At 35.8% G+C, this 27158-nt stretch overlaps 1 protein-coding gene across 2 annotated transcripts in view; it reads left to right on the forward strand.

Annotated features, from left to right (window-relative positions):
• The window catches only part of AIMP1 (aminoacyl tRNA synthetase complex interacting multifunctional protein 1), a 71498-nt gene that overhangs the window by 5031 nt on the left and 39309 nt on the right, over positions 1-27158 (forward strand). For both annotated transcript variants that reach the window (XM_067568247.1, XM_067568249.1), the window contains exon 2: positions 26290-26423. In XM_067568247.1, the coding sequence (XP_067424348.1) occupies positions 26315-26423 (109 nt within the window). In that variant the 5' untranslated portion in view covers positions 26290-26314. The remainder of the gene's footprint in view (positions 1-26289; positions 26424-27158) is intronic.

A 27158-nucleotide genomic window follows, 5' to 3' on the forward strand; every position in this document is an offset into this window, starting at 1 on the left:
CTGCCATAAGTTAATTGCCTGACATTATAAACAGAAAAAAACAAACAACCCCCTGAAGCTTACGGGGCTCTGCCAAGTGTGACAAATCCGTTTGTGCCATCTTAAAATTCCATGTGAACTAGACTATATTGGTTTTGTGGCATTCTGGTGAGTAAGTGGAATCTCTATGCCAAATCTTGCTGTAAAGAAAATTTTAAAATGCAACAGAGTTAATGCCACGTAATGTAGGCCACACTGCAGTGCATACCTCCCATGTCTCTGGTCATGCCCTTACTTAAGAGATACTGCTTGATATCCTTTTTATATTTATTTAAAATTTTTGAAGAGCACAAAGTCTTATTTCAAAGAAAATGAAGTATATATGTCTGTCTTTGAAAATATGAAGACTCAGAAAATATCCTTCAATTGAATTCCATAGATCCAGCATCAGCTAACATTTGAGTAGGAGGAAGGTTACCAGCTCAGAAAGAGCAAGATATGTTAGTTAAAATTGTTCAATTAGGAAATTACTGAATTGAAAAATGAGATGGGAGTAAGGCATGTAAAGAGGTACTCTAAGCAAAAGATGTAAAGTGAACCAGAAAAAGTTTGTGAAGTATATTAAAAGCAAATTAAATGGCAAAGGAGAAGTGTAGTTCTCTTACTTCCTGGGGAGAGAAAGCAGAGAACTGAAATCCTTAACATTTAGTTCTGGTCTACACAATAAGCTTATGTTGGTATAACTATGTTGCTCCAGGATATGGAAAACACACACCCTTGAGACAGCTGTAGACAGTGCTATGTCATTGAGGGGCCTTCTCTTGTTGACATAGCTACTGCCTCTCCCACCAACACAAGCGCTTATGCCAGCAAAATTTGTCACTCAAGGGTGTTTTTCACACCCCCGAGCAACAAAGATTTTGCCAGTGTAAGTGCTAGTGTAGACAAAGCCAAGTGTGATGACCGTTAATGAGAAAGAAGAGAAGTTACAATGCAAAATTCAGGAAGGAGTAAGTTAATCATTACTTTGGTCTGAAGAGGAAGGATGGTTAAAGCAGGGGACTGGAAGTCTGCAGAGATCGAGTCTCTGTGCTTTGCTGTTTCCCATTTGAAAGATGTAGAGTTTAGTTCACTGATGTAAGGTTTAATCTTCAAATGGAAAGTCCCATAGAAGTGTATGATACAATTATTAGATAACTTAGATATGAATGTTAAAGTAAAATAAAATTCCCCCTAGAAAAGGGTTTCTGAAAACTTTTCTGTGCCACAGATTAACAGAACAGAAAGTTTTGCTCACATGGATCCCCTCTCTTCCCATTCACAGTTGCAAAACATCCCTGTGGCAACTACAGCAATTGCTTAAATGGAAAAAATATGAAGATGATTTGTATGTATTTGTAACAGTCTCTGGAACAGCAAGTGTTTTGTCTTTCATGAAAGAACTAATCAGTGTCTACTTTTGCACTTAATTGAATTACTTTTTCAATCTGTTTTGTTTATTAATGGAAACAGAGTCAGCATACATGGCCAGCCAGCTCTTCATGGTCCCCAGCAAGTGCCTTGAGGGACACCAGTGTCCAAGTTTGGAAGTTACTGCCCTAGAGTATCAAAGAAAGTAGCAACAGTATTTGCACCACTAGTATTTTGTTGAATGAAAGCAGGGTAGATAAAGTCCAAAATGAAGGAGAAAAGATAAATTTACTGCCTCTTTTTTGAGAAGGAAGGAAGAGGAATCAGGGATTACAGATCAGTAAATTTAACTTCAATATCTGATCAATTAATAAAGAAATACATTTATAAGTATATAAAGGAAAATAAGGTGATAATTGGTAGGAGAATACATTTAAGATAAAATACTGGAAGTGGTATTATGACCTTAACACATTTTTCATCATTCCATGTAACATTACCTTGGAGAAAATTAGAGAAATGGGAACTAGATTAGCTGGAATAATTACAAAATACAAAACTAGTTGGAAAAAAAATCAAATTAAATTTTTAGTCGAGAGTCAAGATATAAAATAAGGTCCCTGGGGCTTCTGATAGGGATACAGTATCATATTTTGATATTAGCTATTTAAAAGCTGGAAAAGAGAACGTGGTGGTCAGTTTTATGGGTGGTATGAAATTGAGGGCTCACATACTTTAGATGATAAATTCTAGGTTAATTGGAGAATTAGATTGAATTCAGTAATATGAAATTCAAAGAAGGCAAAGACCAAGCATAGAAAATCTCACTCCAAAAGAAAGTGTTCGACAACTTCATGATGGGCATCATTGCCGTTCCATCTGTAGTAAAGATAAACGTAAAGTGGTTCACATAAGAAGGAATAATCAACTGCACAAATAGAAAGTGGGGAGATGATAATACAACATTTCATCATCTTTTGGAGGATTAAATTCCAGAAGTCAACATGTGGAAGTGATGTTGCAAAAACTGGTAAATGCCTTTTTAATAAAATGGATTTTATTAAGACATATTAAAAAAATAATCATTTTAATCAACTCCTCACTGATGCACTGCATTCATTTTGGGGGAAATTGGAGAGTTGATAAAGAATAGAGGACATACAGGGATCCTTCTGCTCCTTTTCAGTTCCACATCCCTCTGAGAGCTCCTGTGTATGGCCATTTCATAGCAAGAGGAGCAAAATAAAATAGTGATCACATCGCTCACTTTATCGCTAAGAAAGTCAAACAAATGAGAGAAGCAGAAGATGTAGTCCTTCCTATGCCCCATATGCTATTTTAAATATTTGCTAGAGAAACTTTCCCTTCAGTCCTTGATTATATCAGATATTCAATTATAGACTTGATACTTTGCTATTAGGGATGGTTTAGAAATAATTAAATCTCTCTTGCTACATGCAGGAAGATGGTTCAGATATCTTAACATTTGATTATAAAATTGAGGCTAGTATGACAGAAATATTGTGATATAGAATTCTCAAGAGTTTGCAGAAAATACAAATGTAAAGGAAATTTTAAGTGTTTTTTGAAAAACTTGTTTGACATAATTTAGATTTTAGACTGTGTGACCAAACTGAGTGGTCAGGAAAAGATGATAGCTGCTAGGATCATTAGAAGTGAGCAATGTGAATCACATCTGTTGTTTTTTCTGCTGATATAATTTCTGCGACTAAAGAAATCTCTGCAAATATGTCAGGGTATTTATTTTTTCTCAACTAATAGTACACCGCCTATTCAATTAGTATGTTTAAAAATATAACAACCTCAATCTCCTTCTAATTCTTATTCTGGGCAGATAACTATGTTGTTGTTTCTTTTATTACTGAATGGCCGGTGTGCTTGGGCTTCAAACATGGTTTAAACAAATTAACTTCACAGCATATGGGTTTTTCTTTCACTCCTATTCCACACACAAAGGGGTTAAGATGGTTCCCTTAGTTTTGACCTTCAAGGTGAAACTAGGTACAATCCGTAGCAAACAGGTTTTTGCCAGTGGCTTCCCCCCTCTTTCCTTAGCACATAAGCTACCCTTGTCTATCATTGCTTCTGAATGGCTGTTGACACTAGCTATTGAAAACAAGCGTGCTGAAGTAGACAATTGTACTGCACACTGCATTCTTTTGGGTTGGAAAAAAGTACAAATATAGAGACTAAATTTAAAGCCTTTTAAAATTATAGTGATACCTTGAGCAGATCCCTAAACATCCACTCACCAGCCTTTCCTGGTGAGCAAGGAGAATTAAGTCATCAATTTCTGCAGAATGTAAGCTTCCCTGTTGTGTTTTTTTAAAAGATGTTTCTTGCTCTTACAGTTGCAAAGATAATCTTCCAACCAGCTATAAACTGATGCAGTGCTTTCCTCCTTATAACTTTTGAAAACAACTCCACTGCCTCTCCTGATGGCTACAGTTTTGGTTGAAATAATTAACAAGAATATGTAATCAGTTTATGTGCTCTTACTCGGAATCCTGTTGGTGGAAGTGGAACTGTCAAGAGTTGTGACAGTTGCATGCAGCTGCTTCTCGGGAAAACTATGAGCAGCAGCAGAGCTAGGCCAAGGGAGTTACAGGGAAACCAAGCTCGCAAAAAAGGACACTGGAAAGACGTTAGTGCAGTGGCAACTGCTTTCCTCCCTCCTCTCTACAGGATTCAGGAGTCTGTTGTGCCAGTATTCAAAAGGACAAACAGGATGACCTGGATAAATATAATCTGGTTAGCCTTACATCAGTCCTGGACAAAATAATGGAAAAGAAGATACAGGATTCAGTTGATAAAGAATTAAAGGGGAGGAATATAATTAATGCCTGTCATCATGGACTTGTGGAAAATAGGTCTTGTCAAACAAAAGTGATTTAATTATTTGAAGAGATTGCAAGTTAGGTTGATGAAGATAAATGCACAGATGTAATATATTTAGACTTTTATAAGGGTTTTGACTCAGTACTATGGAGTATTGTGATTAAAATATTAGCCCTATTCAATATGAATAGAGAACTAGACAATAGAATAATGGACTAAGAATTAGGTTACTGACAGATCTCAAAGAGTATTTGTCAATGGGGAGTCATCATCAAATGGGGGTGTTTCTAGTGATGTTCTAGGGTCCTGATAATAGGCTCGATGCTATTCAAGATTTTTATCAGTGATCTTGTAGTCTGCAGTGATTTTATATTTACTATATGTGGATAACGCAAAGAGAAAGATTGGTATCCTGGAAAGCAGCATCTTTGAACAGGACATATGGGATCCTAGTGGACAAGAAACTGAACATGCACTCCTAGTACATTATTGTGGCAAAAATGGCTAATATGATCCTTAGATATATATAAACAGGGGAGTAGATATACTGCATTGGTTAGACTGATGCTGAGCTACCTCAGTGGCTGGAGAAAATGCCTTATGATGAAAATGAGAAATTACAAGAGCTTTGCCTGTTTAGTGTATGAAAACATATGAGAGGTGACTTGATTACAGTGCAGAAATGTCTTCTTGGGTAGAAAAATCAAGTATTACCGACACTTGTTCTTTAAGTTAGCAGAGAAAACCATAACAAGAACCAAAGGCTGTAAGCTGAAGATGGACACAGTTAAATTAAAAATAAGGCACAAATTTTTAACAGGGAGGGTGATTAGTAGTTGGTTCAATTGTTTAAAGGAGGTGGGGGATTCTCCATCTCTTCATGTCTTCACATCAGAACTGGATGCCTTTCTAGAAGTTATACTTTAGCCAAATATAAGTTGTTGGGCTCAATGCTGGGGTAACTGGATGAAGTTTAATGTCCTGTGATATACAGGAGGTAGTAGTGGTCTCTTCTGGCTTTAAACTCTATGAACCTATGACTGCAGCCACCTCATCGCATCCCAGCAGCAACCAGGAGGTTCTTAAGGATGAGGAAGAAATTGAAATATATCTGTCTTCCAGCAAGAAGACCTGGGAAGAAGCGAGTTTTAAACTTATCAGAAACTGTCCAATCAGAGGCCAATATAAAAGATGGCGCACCAAGCAGGGTCTCGGCACAGCCCCCAGATATAGATCCCAACATCCTTCCCCTTATTGCTATCTTATTGTCTTTTTGTAAATAGTGGTGTGGTGGGGCTGAGCTTCTCACCAGGGCATTGCCCCCAAGCCTCACTAACAGAGCTGCTTCCCAACATTTTATATTGTATATCTACCTCTGGCAAATAGGTTTAGTCCTCTGGCTAATCAGTTTCTTGTATACTTTAATGCCTGTTTTTAAGCACTTTAAATGAGGCTATGTATGGGCCTTTATTTTCTGTCTTTAGAAGTAATTGAATATCTCAGATGTACACAACAAACTCTTCTAAATTGTTAGCCCCATTCAATTCTGCAATTCCAAGGATATGTAAAAAGGAAGAAGGATAGGAGCTGCATGACCCTACCATATTGACTTACACTTGCTTAAATATCATCCCTGACAAGACACAGTTTGCACTAAGATTAAAAAGAAGTGTTAAATAATGAAACAGGATGACTTGAGAAATTTTGAGGGAAAACAGCAACAAGTAACACATTATTAGTGAACACTGTTTTTATTAATACATTACACCTCCATAAAAAACTGATTTTTAGACAGCATGTTATTCTACAATGGCAATTTTTTCCATAGCTAGTAGTTTAAATTGTTTTCATGTTCCGCTCAGTTTCTGCAAAGCATTATACCAGGTAGATGGAATATAAAAATAATACAACCCTCTGAAAGAACCATACAAATAAAATTCAATCCAGTTGTTGTCATCTATTTGGTTAGAGCTAAAGAATTATCTAACTGACTATATACCATTACTAGCAACTGAGTGGGTATAAAATTAATCCATTTTACTATTCTTCACTTATTCACATGTAATTTCTTTTATTCACTCCAAGTTCCATAAAATTAGCAAAGATGTTGCTTCTAAATGAGTTCACTTTCTGTTTTTCCAGAATCCTGGTGGTGAGATCATATTTTCCAAATCACATAGTTGTGGATCCTTGCTCTCTTTTTCATGTTGGATAGTTATATGGAAAACTTTCTAAAACTGCAATAATACAAATTTTATTTATAAAGTATCCTCCCAAATTAGGCACTTGGAGTGCTGTGCAACATAACATTTTAAAATATAACAATCTGATTAAAACCACAACCTTATAATTCACATAAATAAGAAAGGGGGATATAGTTCAGAAACAATTATGGAAGGATGGTAATATGTGACTGACACCACATATTGGTCACACCAAAAAGATTTTTATAGAAACGTATTTTAAGATGCTTTTTAAAAGTGAACAGAAATGGATTGAGATAGATGACAAAGGGAAAAAAGTTCTGTAGTCTAGGGCTCATGGCAGCAAAGCACAATTGGTTGCTCACTTGAGAGGTGGTGGCAATTGTATAACAGCTTGTGTTATGAAGTAGTCACAGAATCTGTAAAGGTGTGTCTAGTACAAATCATGTAGTTGGGGAGGAGACATCAAAACCTTGGTACCATGTCTGAGCTATGGGAATTTCCCTTGAAAAAGCATGGCTTTTTCCTCACAATAAGGACATTATGTAAGAGGAAGCCTCTTCATAATGTAGGAGGACATGGATGTTAAAGATGTTAGATTTCTCAAGGATACGGAAAAGGTTTTTCTGGCTTATCTATCTGGCAGTATTACTTCAGGTCAGCTACTGAATTTGCAAATTTGGAGAGGCTATATATATAATCATTATATAATTATATACATAAACGTTCATCATCCTGACAAATAGTCTTCACTCCAGAGCAAGGTCAGAATCCAGATTGGAAATTACCTTGAATGTCATCAGTGTACTGGTATATCTGAAGTTGTGAATAGTCACTGCTTTCTCACCTTCCATAGAAGGAGAGGAAAGGGGCTGAGGCTGGGCAGTAATTGGCATAACCATAGCATTAGGTTAGGCTTCTGTTTGTGGCAATTATTGGCTTTCCCTTCTCTAAACAAGGGAGTGATAATGGCACTATAGCCACACTATTTCCTTTAAGCAGCCAATAATGGTTATGTTCTGAATGACGGGCAGTGGGTTTCTGGGGTCCAGATGACCATGAATATCACTTTCCAAACCCATGATCAAACTCAACAAGAGGAAGATAGTGCATTGGATACCCTTGGCTTTTGCAGTCAAAAGGGTCACGCAGCCCCTTATTTCATTTCTTATCCACATAGAATATAACAAACTAGTCACAGTGATCATCTGAAGAAACCATTACTAGATTCAGTAAATCTGCATTAATCTGATTGTGAAGTGTGCTTTCCAAATGTTTGTCTGGGCACTTCTTGCAGTGTCTCTGACTGAGCACAAAGAATGTCACCCGACCTAAGTCATGCTATAAAGAATTCATGTGCCATAAAGATGACAGCTGATTTCTTCAGGGGAAACCAGAACGTGTGTGTGTCATTTTCTCCAGCAACATTATTGGAAATTAGTCCACTGTGGGGGGTTAGAGAGACAGGGATAAAGATCTGTATTGGGGACTGGCTTTTAGAAGAAATATGCACACAGAAATACATTTTCTGTGTCTCAGTCTAATATACCAAGTCACGGTTTTACTAAGGCATGTGACCCTGAGTTTTTTTCAGTGAAGAACGTTTTTGCATTGCTAACATGGGAGTTTGTCTTCCAATTTTCTTCTTTAAATAGGAAGTAAAGACAAACATTTTTTCCCTCTTAAATACTTGCCTTTTGTTTGCTGCTTTATACTTTGTAATCAGACCAGAATAAATGTTCTGATCATTTTTAGATGGATATTAGAAATGTGTTGTAAGGTGCTATTGGCAGATATTTTTAAAACTGCAGATAATACCACAGAATTGTTAGCACTTGACAAATACTTTCTGTTACCAAGAATGCTCTATCTTGTAGATTGTGTAGAAATTATCTTAACCAAAAGAGTTGTCAAGATACAAAATTAAAGTAAGGGTTTTATCTGAACATTTTTGCTATTAAGATGATAAAGTCTTTAAAATGACTCCCATATATACTTTTGACAATATTTAATTTGCTGTTAAATACCTCTCCAATTTTATGCAAATAAATATATATATATTTGTATATATATATATTTGTATATATTTGTATATATACAGGGGAAATCTTTTATACACAAACAGAACTAAAAACAGATGTCAAATTATGAGTTTCCTGATAAAAGAAGGAAGTGTTAAACTGGCTGTTTGGATTTTTACACCTGTGGCCTTGCAGGGAAAGGAAGGAGGAAATACCCTCATTTAGTTTTACAGAAGTTTTTTATTATTTGTCAAAGAATCCTAAATAAAATTGCAGGGGTGACTGAATAAATTTTGAGAGCATCATTAAATATGAAAAATAACAGTAAAACCACCTGGCTGCTCTAGCTGAAATGCACTCCAAATATGTCTAAATGTTTTTTTGGTTTTTTTAATTAGATGGAAAATGACATTTTTAATACGACTCTGATCTCAGTCTAAAGATCCTAAATTTAAAAGGGGCAAAAGAAAGGAAGCAACCAACCTCTTCCCTTTCCCTCTCCGCTTCTCCCAATATCCAATTTTAGTTGCAGCTTTTGAGGTACTATTCTATGTTCACTATGATCTGGAAATGCACTATCCTATATTTACAATTGATATGGAAAAAGAAGCATAATTAACTCTCTGATGGTTACGACAGTGTTTTTTAGATGTAGAAGTGATCTATCTGGGTTGGGGAGGGACCAGTGTAAGCATAGTGATCCTTTTCAAAACCTCTGACAAGACAAAGGGAAATCTTTATCATGTATCAGTCTCTTGGAAACTTCTACCCAAAATGTAAGACATTTGGAACTTGGACTTTGAGACAGATGTCCAAGAAATGTTTTACTTTGAAGACCATTTCTTGACTGTCGTCATGTCAACCAAGAGAGAAAAAACAATCTTTTTTGTTTAAGGAACTCTGATATGGTACTTCAAGAATCATGTAGTAATCAAACCAGTCTCATGTTTCCCCTGTAAGGTCATAATAAACCAATTTTTTGTTTACCCAAAAGTCTTCCTTTAACTATTGCACATCTAACAAGAAAGGGAAATCTCTCAAGGCTCTCCATGTGAAACAAACATTAAAAATTTGTTCTTCAGTTTTAGAAAGTCTGATCAAGTTTGTCAGCTTTTTAAGTGTGTTGCAGCCACTCAGGGCTCTGGCTGCAAAATTAGCTGAAAGTCTTACATTTCAAAGGATAATGAATTTATGTTGCCATCCTGTCTTTCTTATGAGAGCAACGTCTGCTCCACGGGCGAAAATAACATACATTTCCTTAGGGCTTGTCTATACACACAGCACTACAATGATGCAACTGCACTGCTGCCGCATTTAGTGAAAACTCTGCCTTATGCTAACGGCAGAGCTCCTGTCAGCATAAGTACTCCTCTGAGGGTATGTACACACTAACAGTGGCAAATTCGCCACCGTCAGATCGATCTATCTGGATCGATTGAGCAGAAATGAAGACCCGCTCATTCAATCCGGAAGTCGATTCAATTAAACCACCTCCTCAAAAGGGAATGCATTTCCCATAGGCACAGCGCAGTGGAGACAGCACATTAAAGGGAAATTACGAAGTCAATGGGAGTTACACAAGCTACTCTGTGCAGCTTGTGTAACTCCTGTCGACTGCCGCCAAATTTCCAGGTAAGTGTAGACTAGGCCTGAGAGGCGGGTACCTATGTCGATAGGAGAAGCCCTTCCATTGACATAGTGCGGTCTACACTGGTAGTTAGGTTGGTACAACTGCATTGCTCAGAGGTGTGGATTTCCCATACAAGACAGGGAAAGCACTTATTGGAGGTAATAAATAGTATTTTTTTTTCTTGATAGCAAGCAACTGATCCAGATATTTTGAAATAGATTGTCAGAATAATTATTGAAGTATTCCTGAACTGTTGAAAGTGTATTTATTTAGACTTATAACAAGAGGCATCTCTCTGAACACCTCTGAACTCTCTACACTTCTGACAAATACTTTTTTTAAAGCTTTATTTTAAAGTAACCTTATAAAATGCAATAATCAAAAATAAACCCAATTCCTTGTTTTTTTTTCTAAATATTACTGCTTCAGCAATCCTCTTAAAAAGATGTCCCGTGCAGGATTAGTAGTTTGAGGCTATTTTCAGACTTTATGGTTCTCTCAGTGTTCTAGACCTTTGACTGATTGATTTTCCTATGTAAAAGACAATGGGTAAATTTAACACTTAAAAAATTCCATTGTTGTTTTACATATATTAAAAAGTGTAGATAAAATAACTCCACCTAGGGCAGAGCAGGATCAAGATACAGATTAATAAGACGGGAGGGGCAGAGACCTGAAGTTGATATTTCAGTGCAAAACACTTTTTTATTACAGTCTAAAATATATTTGTATTTTTTCTCATTTACAGTTTCTTAAGAAAATAACCTATGCTTCATTGTATAAAATGTTTGTGAAATTTGGAGCTGCATAACTTTTCCTATGCTGAGAACATGTGTGGACTGTTAAATCATGCAGTCCAGGAATAATTTTGAAACAGAGGTCATTCTTGATAACCTAGCATTTACATTTTTAAATGGCAAACTCAATCTGTAAAATATTTTTCTCCTTACCTCTCCAGTTTTATAGTCTATCAGTTTGCAAGTTAATCAATTGCTGCAGTCAAAAGTTTAAAGAGGATGAAAATCTACATGCTGCAGCCTTAACTGGAGTCACAACTAATGTTTCTATAATAACGTATTCTCATTTGAACAAAAACAAGTGGGAAAAGTACATTTGAAAACAAGAATTCTTCTTGTTCAGCTAACTAGCTAATTGGAAAGTATTGGTCTGTGTGTAAAAGAAAATTGGATCCATGTTAAGTGACTCTCTAGTGCATTGTCTCATGTCCTAATTATCTGAAAAAAGGATTTCTTTTTTTTTTTTTTGGTGAAAGGTGCTGACAATGCATAAAACATACAGATGATCCTGAAAAAAATTATTGAGTTTGCAGATTTCTTGAGGATATTTGGTGCACTTTTCTTGGCATAAATTTCCTATTACAAAAGGCTTTTTTTTTTCCATTTCCTTCTCACCATGAGCTTTCCTGACATAACCTCGATTGAGCATGAATTGATGTTTTACAGCTTAGTCTTTTAGTTCAGGACCTCCTCTCAGAAGTGCTCATTGGCTGTTGGGTTTAGTTTCTATCCCAGAGTGTTTCTCCATTACAGCTTATCCCACAGCTTTGTTGTGGCATCTTATTTCAGACTCAGAAGATAAGTGAGTGGATCGTTCCAGCAGTCTCAATTGGCTTGGACAGCAAGAGATTGCTAGTTCAGCAAGAATTTACTAGTTCGCACATAGCTGAACATAGTGCCTTTTAACAACAGCTGCTCTGGAGCTGAAAGCCATAAGTTCATGTTTCCTCTAAGCTCACTGTAAAAAAAAGATTTGAAACTTTCTGCCTGAAATGGTCTTATAGCTGCTAGAGGTTGCACAGTATGGATATCAACATAGACAGAGGGGATGTGGCACTGAACTGGGAGTCAGGAGAACTGGTCTATCCCTGTCTCTTATATTAGCCTACTGTCTTACGTTGGGCAAGTCATTTTACATCTCTGTGTTTCAATTTCCCCATCTAGAAAATGGGGATAGTGATATTTAACTTTTTATTAAACATCTTGGCATTCTCAGATGAAAAGTGCCATAGGTAATGACTGTCCTTAAAAAATTGCTTTCTTTTTGACAGATATTACTAGTTCAAGGGGCACTTATCCATACTGTGTATCTCCAGTTACCAAGGCATGAATGTTTTCTATTGTACCTTCATATATGCTTTTTCCGAATTAGACATAAATTAAGACTGTCAATTTGAAATCTTCTCAATTTAAAAAAAGCTAGTTAAAAGAACTTGCCTTCAGATGCCTTCTCCTACTTTCACTCATGCACAAAACAAGAAACTTTTGATGTGCAACATGTAAAAACTGCTTATTTATTTTATAGTATGATGTTTCCTCTAATTATATATTCATTTTTTCCACCATATCTCGCTGTCTTGTAGTTATTAACAGACAAAGTGTTAGTAATTCATCTAGGCTGACCCACCTTACACATTATACATAATAAAATTCCTTAAGGCCCAATTCTGCAAACATTTACTATTGATATGGTACATAGTCCCTTTTCAGGCAGGTTGTATGTATTTGCAGGATCAGATCTTTAGAAATTAGTAGAGTGAAATTCTTGGTTTAGTTCTTCTTGGATCTACACGCATGGAGACTTTCATTAAGACATTGAATATCTATAATAATAATTTAATGGGGGAAGTGATATTAAATTATACCAGATTTTTGCAGCTAATATTACCAACATTTAACAGATGTTTTGATGGTGTAATGTGTGCAGGAGTATTATAAAAACTAAAAGCAGACTCTTGAAAAGGATGTTTTCTATGTGTAATCTTTGTTACCATTTGGAATGTTAATTTTTTGTTACTTCCTCTATTTCCCTGTCAGGGAAAACTTTCCTGCCTTTTGCCATTGTCTAAATGATTAAAATTTTAATTGCATCTTCCCTCTTTTAGATATTCAATTTTTATTTGATTACTGTTTGATTTAATAGGTTACCCTTAAGTGGTATGTTTTATGTACAGATGAACCCAGATGAACCAAATATCTGTGCCTTTCCCATGGTTATAAGTGTGTTATCTATTGCAGCCCTTCTAAGTTTACAGGAATGGAGCTCCACTCTTCAGCTCTACGTCTACAGTGTGTAGGAGCTCTTCAGGTCTGAAACCCCTCTAAGAACAGGAACCAGGAAAACTGGGCAGAGGCTCTGCTGCAAAGAGTGCTGGCAGCTTCGCCAGCTCTGTGTCAGCTGGAGTGGCCTGTCTGTGGAATCCAGATTTATGCTTCTGGATGCTCCTGCTCAGTCAGTTCTAGTCCTTATGAATGTATCTACAAAAAATGTAAGGTTGGGACAGAATGATTTAGAAGGACACTGTGAAGTTTAAATAACATTTTTAAAGATAAATGTTCATATATTACTAATAAAACCTGACATTTAAGAATATCCTTTGTTTTTTGTAAACTAATTTATTTGGAATTTATGCTGGGTTTTTTTTGGTATTTCACTCATTTTAGATAGTTAAAATAGGTCAGCCAATATCTTTTGTTTCTCGTCAGTTTCTTGTTTGGCTCACCAGTACTAGCAAAAGATCAAATTTTAGAGAAACAATTTAAAAATAAACACAGAACATGAAAGCAGTGATTTAGGTACATTTTCATTAAAACTCTTGTATTAACAGTGTCCCTCTAAATACAAACTACAAAGTCTCTGTGGCTTAATAAATATTAAAAAAAAAAAAAAAAAAAATTGAGCATCTGATCTCTGCCTTTAATATATCAATTTCATTGAAAGAAAGTTTAAGTAACATTTACACTATATAAAAGAGGGGAGTGGTGTTTGTGTAAAGAAGGGACAACTTTCAGTCCTTGTCTTGTATTCAAACCAGTAATAGATCAGAAATATCCATACCACAACATAACCGTATCATTTTTTATTTTGCACCCACTCAGTATGAAAACAGGCATTTTGTTTTCAAACATCCTTATATCTATACTTAATCCACCACATTCACAAATAGACATGTTGCTTTTGTACAGTCACAGCTTCTGAGTTCCATAGTTTGATTTTTTTTTTCCTGCTAGAAACCAATCGTTTCCATCCCAAGAAAATTAAATGCTTTTATAACAGCATACAGGGAATTCTGAATGAAAAAGAAAAGATGTAAAGTATCTGTGAAATGCAAAATATTTCTAGATGGATTTTCTAAGGACAGGAATTTTTTGTTGCTTTTTATTTGTTTCTTCCTTAGGACCATAGGAATCATTGATGCAAGAAGCATGCTAGTCAGTTTATATGTAGACGTATTCATATTTAGAAAATGTACTTTTTAGACAAAAACCTTATAAAATTTGGAGTAATGCTGCAGATGATATTCTTGCAAAAGACCAATTTTGAAGATGTGTCCTTCCAAAAATAGGAGATGGCAGATATCTCTGAAAGTGAAGTGTGACTACAAATGACTGACAAGGACCAGTTGCTGCTAGCACACATTAGCAATTAGTGTGACTTAGAAACTGGTGTAGGCTCTTCAATCCCAAACTGAATAAATAATTTGTTCTTCATTAGGTAATGTAGAAGATCATTTGTTGATTTTTCTGTTTTGCTTTAAAATATTGAACTGGTTTTACAAGTTGAATTTTACTTGCACACGTTAGTGAAAAGGGGAAATCTAGTGTTTAATTTTTTAATTATTGTATGAATGGGACCATAAAACTGCAAGTCAGATATTTAAAATTGATTACGTTTTTATAAGCACGACTCATTGCTGCTCTTTAAGATGTGTTTATTGCCATCATTTTTGGACAGATTTTTTCTTTAAATTAAATTTCTCTCAGTTCTTAATTAAACTGGTTTTATGTAGAAAAAAAGCAAATGAGTTATTTTAGTATATAATGAAAGTGACATTGACTCTTGATATAGTACTTATTCATTTTTAGATGTGTTAGTGTACAGCTGCATATTATTTGCAACATGCTTCCATGAACTGATGATAGTGATTATTTTTAGCCTCTTGCATTTGGTTTACCTCAACGATTTAAAAACTACTTTTGCTTTTTGTCTTGCATTATCAGTTTAATGTATTTTTCTTGCTGCAAAACGTTAATTTTGGGCATTAAAAAAGTCAAGAATTAGAAAATCAGTATTTTTTATCATTATTTAAGAATAAAAGATGCCAGCAGCTGATACTAAAAGTTGTAGTACACAGAATAACTTTTATGATGAAATTTCAGATTGCTAGGAGTACTGTATGCTCTGGTTGAAACAAATACCTTTTGAATTTAGTGGAAATAAGTCATTGTTCTTTACTACCCAAGCTACATAATACTTTTTTTATACTGTTGTGTTACTGAAGCTATATTTAATGCTGAATTGGCACTTCCTTTCTGCATTTCTATTTTCAGATTTTTATAAGTAAGTGTGTGGGGGTGTGTGGAGGGGGATCTTTGAAATGTACTTTACTGCTGAAGAGATTTTTTTAAACGTTTTTAGTATAAAATATTTATCACTGACAATTCCAGCAACTCAAAAGGAAACTTACATGGGATTAGATGGTTTAGAGAAGGTATTTTAAAAAGAAACTATTCTGTAATCAGACTCTTGTTTGTGTAAGGTCTCATGGCTAAGGCAATTAATTCTCCTTGATCACTCTAATTTTGTATTTGCAGTTTTGCAGGTGATGACATGGAATTTCTCCCTACTTAATTAATTTCCTTAGAATAAGATTATGAAAAACAATAAAACATGTTTATTTTGCAGTCTACTGCAAACATATAGGCTATGTATAGTCAAGCAATAATGTATCTTAAAACAGGAGAAACACTACATATACAATAAAACAGAAAAACTCTTTATATATACATAAAAATATTTCAGAAACAGCTTTAATAAATAAAAACTATCATTAGTCCTCATCTATGCTGATTCTGTAAGGAGTGTGACTAACAGCTTCTCACCAGAAGAGAAGATGGTCTGTATACGAGTTTACTCATCCCTTGTTTTCATTCTGTCAAGAACAAGAGAATTGGCAACAGATTCTAATCTTTAATTTAGTTATACAAGTTTGGTCCCAACTTTTTCATCGTTGTTTTCCCTCCTCACTTGCCATGAAGGAACCTAATGGGGTTTCCTTGAGATGTAATGAGACAGAAAAGTTACATTTCCTGAACTGTATTCAGCCCTGAGTTGCTATCCCTAAACTGAATGTCCAGAGGCAGCCAGCACATCCCCAAAGTAGGCAACGGTGGAGGGGCCATGACAAGACTTACTAGAGGTGCACTGCTTTAGCACATGCTCTGGGCAGTGGGTCTCCTACAGAAACCCTAACCACAGCTTAAAGTTGCCTTTCCCCAGTAGCACCCCCAAAGGGTTGGCAGGAGTGCAAACACTTCCTGCTTTCCTGTTGGAGTGAATCACCCTGCAGCATAGTGACTTTGCAGATGCAAATGAGTGCAGTTGAGCCCCTTGTTCATAAGAGCTAGATTTCTCAACATTAAAATGTGTGTATATATAATTAAGAGATGTAGCATCGCTTAAGATCAGGCACATATATAGGAATGAATATGAGAAATAAATTTATATATGAAACATGCTGGATTGACAGCCCAGAATATTTAAATTTTCTGTCACATGCAGTAGCAAACATTTCAGCATTTGTCTCAGTCTTGACCTTTAAGAGTCAAGCCCTGGTGTACACTACAGAGTTAGGTCAACCTAAGGCAGTTAACAAGAAAATTGTTAATGTTGGGTTAAGAATTAATGTAGATGCTCAAGCCCTGTGTTCTCTAACATGTCACCTGACTTGAATCCCACTAACCCTGGATTTACATTGTAGTGTAGACATACCCAAATACCAGAGGCCATCTCCCTCCTAAAATCAAAGCAAAAAGTTGCCTATGATTTTGCAGATTTCAGTTTGGCGAAAGTAAGGAGGGCAAACCTAGGGCCTGATTTTAGAGGTGCTAAGTACCTGCAGCTCCCATTGAATTTAGTTAGTTTGAGTTCTCAGCAGTTCTGAAAATTAGGCCCATTGCATCTCAAATTGGGCACTAAATATTGCCACCCAAAATTTGAGGGCACTTGTGTAAATTTTGCCCTGAGTGTCTCCAGGATCAGGTCCTAACTAATAATCTCACCAACTGTTAACAGGAGGAAAAGACCTTAAGAAATAAGTATTTAAAGTATTTTAAAAGATGAGTCATCATTCCATGACATAACAGAAGTTGGGACAAGTGATAGTTATCTATTCAGCTGCTTCTACTTGGACCGATTGTTGAGAATGTAGTAATTTTGTCAAAAACAACTATTTTCTTACCCCACTCTTTCTTCTGTTTTGTCATACTCATTTCTTTTTTTCCTCCTTTTCTGAGGGAGTAGCAGGGTGATGTGTGGTTCTTACATTTGGTTCAGTAAGTGGCTTGTCAGATCACGTATGTTCCAGAGTAAAGGATATCAGAGTCTGGCAAACAGCTGGAATGTTTTATCATAATATTTATGGTCTTTCATAAGCTTGTCTGCCAAGAATCCTTGAATATAGGAAAAACGACCATCCTAATAAAAGTTGTTCCGTTCCTTCCTCTTCTTTGAACAAAGTTTTCTTTATAGAAGCAAAATGATATTGTTGGTGATAATGCGGCAATTTAAAATATTTAGAGTAAAACAGTGCATCACTATGTGACTTGGCCAAAATCAAGAGCTTGAGAAGCCCTCATGGGGTAAAAAACATTGACATTAAATTCTTTGATAGCTATTTGTTACAACAAATTAAAGACAGAAAAAGGATTACCCATAAATAAGTAGTTTTATAGGTTTCCCTGTATTTTAAATTAGTAATTTAAATAAGCTCTTACTTAGTATTTTGTGTTGAAGGAATTTTGTCTTCCTCATACTCTTCTCAGTGAGTTACCTGCAGAATGTAATTAGTCACATGTCGGTAATGAGACACAGTGCTCATGACAACTTTTAACACATTAAATGAATATCCATGGAGTATTCCAAATGGAAAACTGAAAATATTGTCATGTTTTATGACCTGTATCTTTTCTCTGCTAATAGTTCCCTGCCTGATCCTAGGCCTATTGAGTTGCCTGTCAATGAAAGTGGCATCCACTAGGGGCAATATGTCTTATAACGATCACCACCTTCCCTGTGATTGCTGTCTATTCAGTGTTTGTACATGGCTATTTATTGATCATGAACTGGATTGACTGTCCTATGACAACATTGAATCTCATCATGGCTAACACAAAATAGATGTAGAAACTTACTTTCTATGACTGACTCAGAATGAGCACTCTGAAAGCTTATGGTCGAAGCACTAACTGATGGTATCTGTGCTGAGCCACCATGCCAACCTGATTCCTTTATTGTGGATAAGTATATGAGAGAGAGGGCAGCAGTAATAGTGAAGGATTTCTAAGGACAAATATTAATTTAAAAATCTTGCTCTTCTCAACAAAGCTCCAAGCTAACCAGCTGAAAAACACAAATGTTTATGACCTGCGTTGAAATAAGTAGAATGGTTGGAGGCTCAGCTCTGTAGGAAGAGGAAGTGAGGAGGTTGTCTATTAAGTGATGGGATTGTATTAGTACTTCCCATACACAGCTGAAAATGAAAGTAAAGTCACTGCAATAAATTTAAGTGCAAATATACAAAGAGACATATATTGATGTATGGGGAAATGATACTTACAGGTCATGTGGAATAAGTATAGCTATTTTTGTAGTTTATATGTGATGACATGAACTAAGCAGTCCTCAGGAAAGTTGAAAAAATGTACAATATAAAAAATTGAACGCTTAAAGGTGTTTTTTAAAAAGGTTTTGGAATCCAGTTGGCTTCTAAAGTCCGTTTCTTGGTGAAATGATCTCTCTCCCAAAAATACAGTTTAATTGAAAGCATCTCAGGACTATTGATAGGTTCCAAAAACAGTTTATTGTTTCTGGATTTTAGAACCGTAACATTAGCCCTTCAGTTTGGCAAAAGACATTTGTAACTGACAACATTTTTAAAAGGGAGAAAATACTATATTTGTAAAGACTGGAATTATAACAACACTGATTGTCGTCTTGATTTTTTTTTCCTTATTTTTTATTTGTATTTTTTTTAAATCAGAACAAATGTGAGTTATATGTCAATTCTGGTCTAACAATGTTAGTAAGGCATATTGAAATTCTCAGATCATGCCTCCTGTGTAAATACAGAGTATTATTTTCTTATGGAATATGTATTTTAATTTCATCTTGTTTTGCCCCTTCCTAATTTTCTTTTTTATAAACCATTAAATAAAACAAGGCCTACTCTTTGCTATGACATAGGGGGCTGCCAAAGCATGCAGGAGACAGCCTTTGTTGCTGAAGAATACAGGCTACTGTTTTAAAAAAGCAGTAGTCTAAGAAAATTTGCATATGCAGGATGAAGGAGTAAAGACCTCCAGATCTTCTTCTTCTTTGCTCTCCATAGTTTCCTCAAAAATTAGAAATTTCTCCCATTTGGACTCTGCATTCACATTGTATATCATCTACATTTTGGCAACCCTTAAACCTGCTTCCCCTGGAATTAAGCCTGTAATTCTGAAAGAAATGCAAAAAAAGACGTTGAAAGTCTTTACTAGTCCTCTGCAATTAAGGTGTAAGCAAAGTTACCTTTGATTCTCCCATGAATAATCTTAGATTTACTTTTTCTATCTTTTTGCTGATAAACTTGTCTTTATAGAACTAAAGTAGTATCTCTAATTTAGGACTCTAAATTAGTTTTCTAAATGTATCAAAATAGAAATGAAACAGCTTCTGGATATCAATATAGTACTTCATTATACCTCAAAGACGTGTGTCTTATCCAGGCGTTGTCATTCATTTTTCATGTAATAAAAACAAGCGCTTCAGCCAATTCTAGATCTCTGATATATAAATGATTTGATAGAATGCCAGATGTTTATGATTAACTAAAGAACTTTAATTAATAAAATGACTTCAGTAGACATGCATGCTTTAAAACATTTCCTCTGCTCAGGTTAGTCATCTGATTTTCTTTCTCTGATTTGGCATCTTCTAGTTCAAAATATTCCCATTTAGTAATAAAGAGTATTTTCCTAAAATATGGTGCTGATTCTTGCCCACCTAAGTAGTGGTCTAGAATTCTTGTAAGCTGAGGTATAGACAGCTCTTTACAGACACGTGCCAAGATGGTGGAATTACACCAGGGATTAATTTTGCCCCAGAATTTACCAGTTTCATTTCAAGAAACTAGAGAAGAAAGAGAAATTTCTAAATTGGAAGGGATCTTTAATGTATTTTCTCCCATGCTTATGATTTTTCTTCTTCTGAATAGATTGCTAACAATCCTTTTAACATCTTGGTGAAAACCATTGACTATAACATTAATTCCAAAGCCTCTTCGGTTCTCTTACTTCTATGTTCTATCAAGAAGTGACATTTTCCACAAAGAGAAAGTAATCTGCTTATTCCAGTTGGGTCTTCCAGTTGTCAACCCAGTTAAAGATTTGACATTTCTAGATTTTATTAAAATAATTTCAGCCAATAAGGATATTCTTACACTTATTTACATAGCATCTTGAATCCTAAAATGATATATAATTTGTGTACCCAATCCAAACTCCTTTTGAAGGCCGTGAATATTTTGTCCTACTTCTGGACTGTAGCATTGAGCCATATCACTTCACAGACTACTTCTGTTGCTATGGAAATGCAAACACCTATAGGCCGAGAACAAGGTGGCAGACATGCAATAAATGTCCTCAAAGAGCAAAATTATATCCATTTGAGTCTGATGGAGGAATTAAGGTGCAATTCAACAACTCTGAATGGGTATTTTTTATAAATTTAAATAAATGCTTAATATATTTTAACAAATGTAGTTTTGCATTATTTGTTTCTAGTAAATATTGCAATCAAGGAATATCTCCCTTTGAAAATAACTTTCTGCATATCTGACCTGTTCTATTTCAAATTACAAGAAGAACCATATGAATACGGTTATTAACTCCATCATAGAACAGAACTCCAGCTATTCTTTATAAGGGAGCTAAAGAAAAATTAGGACCTAACAAATATTTCTTCCCACTGGGATTTAAATACATGCCTAATAACTCTGTCAATCTATTTTTGATATAGCTGTTTTCAAGGACCGTTCTTTGAATACAGGTTCTTGTGTTCTCCTGATTGTTGTTAATGTAGAATGAGCCTGAAGTCCAGGTTTTAATTTGTAGATCTCCTTATGCTTCTTTTACTTAAACGGCTTTAATCTTATATAGCAAGGATTCATTTCGGTTTAACAGTGGCTTTAACATTGGGCTTATCAAAAGATATGTCTTCACCACCTTAAAACTTGAATGGAGTAAACTTCATAATAAAATTTGTAAATGAAAAATCCTTCAACAAAATTGTTTTAAGCAGGATAAAAGACGTCAAGAAAACATACTTGTTCACTTTTCCAACTGTCAAGGCTTTCATATTTCTTTCACCGCTCTGTGTCAGGACTGGGGCAGTCAGGTCTAGTGGTTGGAGCAGTTAGGAATCAAGCAGGGCTGATAGCAAGGCAGACACAGGAGCAACTGCAGATGCAAGCATGAGCATTGAGCGGCTGCTGGCCTAGTGCTGCTGCTGGGCTTAAGAGTAGGCCTGGTGATGCCGCTTAGCTAGTAATGGGGTCTGGTCAGTCAGGGTGGTCAGCTGTAGGTCAAATAACTGGTCCCCAGTTCAGCTTCAGGCCCTAGTTCCTGACACTGAATATAACTGTGTATAACTCATGTAATCCTGAATATATCATTTAATAATATTAGGGCATCCTGCTGTCTTCAAAGAATGTTTTTCATATTTTGTATGTCTACATTTTATATGAAAGAAGGGATAGCAGCCTCTCAGATGTCGTTTTTTTAAGTCCCAATGACTTGACTTTCTGAAGTACTTTCTGGAACTTAAGTTCAGCTGATGGTCAGAAGATATCTTTGTTTTCCCTTAGGCTCTGTCTTCTACCAAGTTACAGTATTCAATGTTGTTGTTGTTTTTTTTCTCTTCTGCATATAGTCTTAGTATATTATCCAAAGATTACACAGGTGGAAAAACACGTGGTAGGAAAACATGAATATGCAAATCCCAGCTATTGATTGTCATAACATTAAACCACAATTTTTTTGGCCTTCAGTTAATGCTTTTATTATGTTTTGTATTTTACATTACATTTTACAATTTCGAACAAAGTTTTACCTATAAGGATCTTTACTTTTTATGTATATCTTCTTATCACTCCACATTTAGCAAGTTCTTGCATTGCCAGTACTACAGTTCATTTCGTTCTCCTGGCTCATTGTAACAATATCTCAAATACCTGCTTCTCTTCTGTTGTTATAATAATAGATCTCTGGAAATTTATTTGACAAATTGGAAAAGTCTACTCGGTGTAATCATGTAACTTCATTTCCCAATCCTCAGTTCATCAGCCAACTTGGCAAATAACTATAAAATGTACCAGTTTTATTCACTTTGAAGTTTTAGTAGCATTTTTGTTGCTGCTGGCTAAGTTTACGCTGTTAGTATTACACTCCCTTGAGTGAATAAATAGTTTACATTTTTTCCTAAGGATCACTAAAGTTTAGTTAGCCTCCTGGTATAAATTTAGCATAAGATGTTACCCTTTAATGCTGTCTCAACATAGATGCACACAAACATTTAAAAATTATTTTTAATCCACTATTATTAAACAGCCGGAGAATCAGATTTTAAATGGAAACTCCATTCTTAAAGTACCCTTGCAGTGTGGCTTGCAGTTCTAGGTAGAGAGCATTATAGTTGTCCATCTTCAGAGTAATGGGTGTAGGTTATTGTGACAGCATAATTGTCCAAGAGAAGCAGGCTCAGTTATCTTGCCATTTGAAAAGGAAAAAGTAGCTTGGGGTACTGCTGCAACGTAGGAGTCTACATATAGAACTGGGTCAAATATTAATCCCAGACTTCACACCTGTGTGATGAACCGATTCCTACAACTGAGGAAGCTGTCATTTGTCTTGAGATATCTTCAGATTGCTTCTCCCTGCCCACCAGTATCATCTGTTTATTTTTTTTATTTCAGATGAGCTAGCTGTAATTCATCAAGGTGCTTATTTCTTCCAGATAGATGGGAAAAGCGTAGTCTGCTGCAGAGGAGAGGATTATATAGCTGTTTGTCATCAATTTATAGCTGATAGTTGAGTCGCAACTACTATCTCTTAATGGTTAGACAAAAACAGTGAACAGAAGAAGGGAAAGGAGTACGCCTTGTTGGATTTAGCAAGTGAGGGTTCTTGGTGAGGCAAAGCAGGTATCTTGTACTGTGTTTGGGAAGAATTTTCAAAATTATCTGTGATTAGTTCTGTTGAGGATCTTGAGAGAGAAGTTAGAGGTGACTAAATTAGATGTGCCATTGTTCCTGCATAACAGCAAAGGGACTGTGCTCTGATCATCTCTGTTTTTTTCCTGTGTCATCAACAGAGTGCCCGTAATGTCTGCCTTCAGTCAGAAGGTGGAGAGAAAGTGGTGAATTCAAAATATGAACTAAAATAGCTCTGAAAGAGGAAATTAAATATATATATATATATATTTGGGGTGTAGGATGAATTTGGTTTAATCTTTTACGGTGTGATTAGGACTGAGAATTGCACTTAAGAGAAAAAAACAGTGAATTTCTCTGCTTTTAATGGTGAAAAGTTCCAGAGGGGTAGCCGTGTTAGTCTGTATACAGTCTGTATACAGTCTTTAAGGTGCTACAGTACTCTCGTTGTTTCTGCTTTTAATGTTTATGGCCAACCATAAAAGTATAATGTATCCTCTGCCTTCTAACTCCTTGGTTTATGTGGAGGATTTGGAAGTTGTAGGGGAGCACTGGATGATTGAGGTTCTAAAAGAGCAATAAAAGAAGAGAAGGCTGTTGCTAAGAAGCTAAATGAATTCTTTGCATCAGTGTTCACTGCAGAGGATGAGGGGGAGAGTCTCACATCGGAGCTATTCTTTTTACGTGACAAATCTGAAGAACTGTCCCAGATTGAAGTATCAGTAGAGGACGTTTTGGAACGTAATTAATTAAATAATAATAAGTCACCAGGTATTCTCCCAATAGTTCTAAAGGAACTCAAATATGAAATTTCAGAACTACTGACTCTGGTATCTAACCTATTGCTTAAATCAGCCTGTATACTAGATGACTGGAGGATAGCTAATGAAATTCTTATTTTTTTTCAAAGAGCTCCAGAAGTGATCCTGGCAATTAGACTTACTGCTGTTTAACTTCAGAGCCAGGCAAATTGGTTGAAACTATAATTAAGAACAAATTTATCAGACACTTAGATAAACACGATATGTTGGAGAAGACTCAACACAACTTTTGTAAAGAGAAATCATGCCTCACCAATCTATTAGAATTCTTTGAAGATGTCAGGAAGCATGTGGATGATCCATGATATAGTGATCCATGATATAGTGTGGTTGGACTTTGAGAAAGCTTTTGACAAAGTCCCTCACCAAAGGCTCTTAAGCACACTGAGGAGTCATGGGATAAGAGAGAAGGTCTTCTCATGGATCAGTAATTGGTTAACAGAAACTAAAGGTAGGAATAAATGGTCAGTTTTCACACTGGAAAGAGATAAATAGCAGAGTCCCTCAAGGATCTGTATTGGGATCTGTGCTGTTCAACATATTCACAAATGATCTGGGAAAGGGGGTAAACAATGTGGTGGCAAAATTTGCTGATTTTACAAAATTACCAAAATAGTTAAGCCCAAAGCTGATCATGAAGATGTTGACTGCGCTGTGTGAAGGAGTTATTTGTTTGTTTTAACCTGCTGCTATTAATTTCATCAGGTGACCTCTAGTTCTTGTGTAATGTGAAAGGGGGAAAAATAACATTTCGCTATTCGCGCTCTCCACATATTTATGGTTTTATGGACCTCTATTATATTGCTCATTAGTTGTCTCTTTTGTAAGCTTAAAAAGACTGACACCATTCATTTCTCTTCATATGGAAACTGTTCCATACCCCTAATAATTTTTTTTGCCCTTCTCTGTACCTTTTCCAATTTTAATACATCTTTTTTGAGATGGGGTGACTAGAACTGAACACTGTGTATTTTAGGTCCAAAGCTGGTTGTGAAGAGTTACAAAGGGATCTCACTAAATTGAGTGACTGGCAACAAAATAGCAGGTGAAATTCAGTGTTGATAAGTGCAAAGTAATACACAGTGGAAAAAATAATCCCAACTATATACAGAATATGATGGGTGTAGATTAGCTGTTACATCTCAAGAAAGAGATCTTCATTGTGGACAGTTCTCTGGAAACATGCAGTCAATGTGCAGCAGCAGTCAAAAAAGCTAACAATGTTAGGAACCATTCGGAAAGGATAGATGATAATACGAAAAATACCATCAGGCCACTATATAAATCCATGGTACGCCCACACTTTGAATACTGTGTGCAGTTCTGGTCACCCCCATCTCAAAAAATGATGTTGTAAAGGCTAAAAATATAACTAAGTTAAAAAAGAATTAGATAATTTCATAGAGGATAGGTCCATCCATGGCTATTAGCCAAGATGGTTAGGGACACAACTCCATGCTCTGGGTGTCCCTTATCCTCCAACTGCCAGAAGCTGTGACTGGACGACAGGGATGGATCACTCTAAATTGTCCTGTTCTGTTCATTCCCTCTGAAGCATCTGGCTTTGCCCACTGCCCAAAGACAGGAAACTGGTCTACATGGACCATTGATCTGAACCAGTATGACTATTCTTATGCATTCTTACTTTTAATAGAATTTTAGATTGATACATTTCATAAATGTTTCAGATACAAATATGAGCCATGTCCTTCAGTCTAAACCCTTACCTTTTTCCCTCTTTGGTTTTTAATTTTTTCCCCATTGCTTATTTATTCATTGTTTGTCTCTGGCTCTGCCTTTCGTTCTGGGAAGGTGCGGTTTGGTCTCTGCTGTGGAGCAAGAACATGTTTTCTACATGTGTGGTTGGGGGAGCTTTTCTTCCAAAATACTTAAATGCATCTGGCAAACATCAGAATCTGCTTAACATTGCTTTTTGTTTGTTTGGGCTTTCATTTAGCGGGAGGGAGCCCAGCTTGTTCATTTAACAAATGTTCCTACTTCTTCAGCAGTTGATTTTAATGCTGATTCATGTGGCATAAGAATGTAAAGTTAATTATATTAAGTCAATGATCACGTTATTTTCTCTTCCCTGTTTCAGGTTTTTAACCCGTTCCTTGGTAAAGATGGCAGCCAATAATGCAGTGTTGAACAGACTGGAGCAAAAGGGGGCAGAGGCGGATCAAGTCATTGAATACCTCAAACAGCAAGTTGCTCTTCTAAAGGAGAAAGCAAGTAAGAAAGTCAATGTCTTAAGGCAAATTTACTAATCAGATGGTTAATATTAAACTTACATTGTACCACTGAGGACCTGGACAATTTCATACGGTGCAATCAACCTTTCAGTGTGTATCATCATTCCCCCAAATCAAGTTGTTAATAGTTAAGGAATGAAAGGGAAGGAATGAGAAAGTACTGTAAAGTTACAGTTTTTCTATTCTGGAAACAATAAAAAGGATGGGTTCAGTGACACAAGCAGATTGTGGAAGTCCTGGAGGATGGAAGTGAATTATTCCAGAGAGGGACGTGACTCAACACACTTGCAACATTGTGTGGTGCTGTATAGGATTCTCTGAAGCGGTCAGCAAGCTCTCTGCCTGATTCTTTTATGTAAATGATAGACCACTTTTTGTCAAGAGAACACAAAACACTACATATATGTAAATTAATGCCCCAGCTTGTTTCCAGAAACCAGGATTTATATGATCTGGGTATGTGTCCTTAGTAGCCTAATATTTAGCTATATATTCTGTGTACATTCATGAAACAGCACTCTTTCCCTTTATGAGTCTCTCATAGTTACTGTATGGCTTTTCATTCTCAACACAAAGATGCTTTTACACACATTCATTTGAAAGAATGAAGGTGCTCCATCAAGAATATCTGCTACTATTTTCAAGCTTTATTCTTAATGGTTTTTTTCCATTTCTCTTCTCTCTTCACTGTATTTGGGAACCACGTTTATTAGTC

The sequence above is a fragment of the Emydura macquarii genome, unplaced genomic scaffold, assembly GCF_026122565.2.
Source record: "Emydura macquarii macquarii isolate MOO-44397 ecotype Brisbane River unplaced genomic scaffold, CSIRO-AGI_Emac_v2 contig_2863, whole genome shotgun sequence".
Classification (NCBI taxonomy): Eukaryota; Metazoa; Chordata; order Testudines; family Chelidae; genus Emydura; species Emydura macquarii.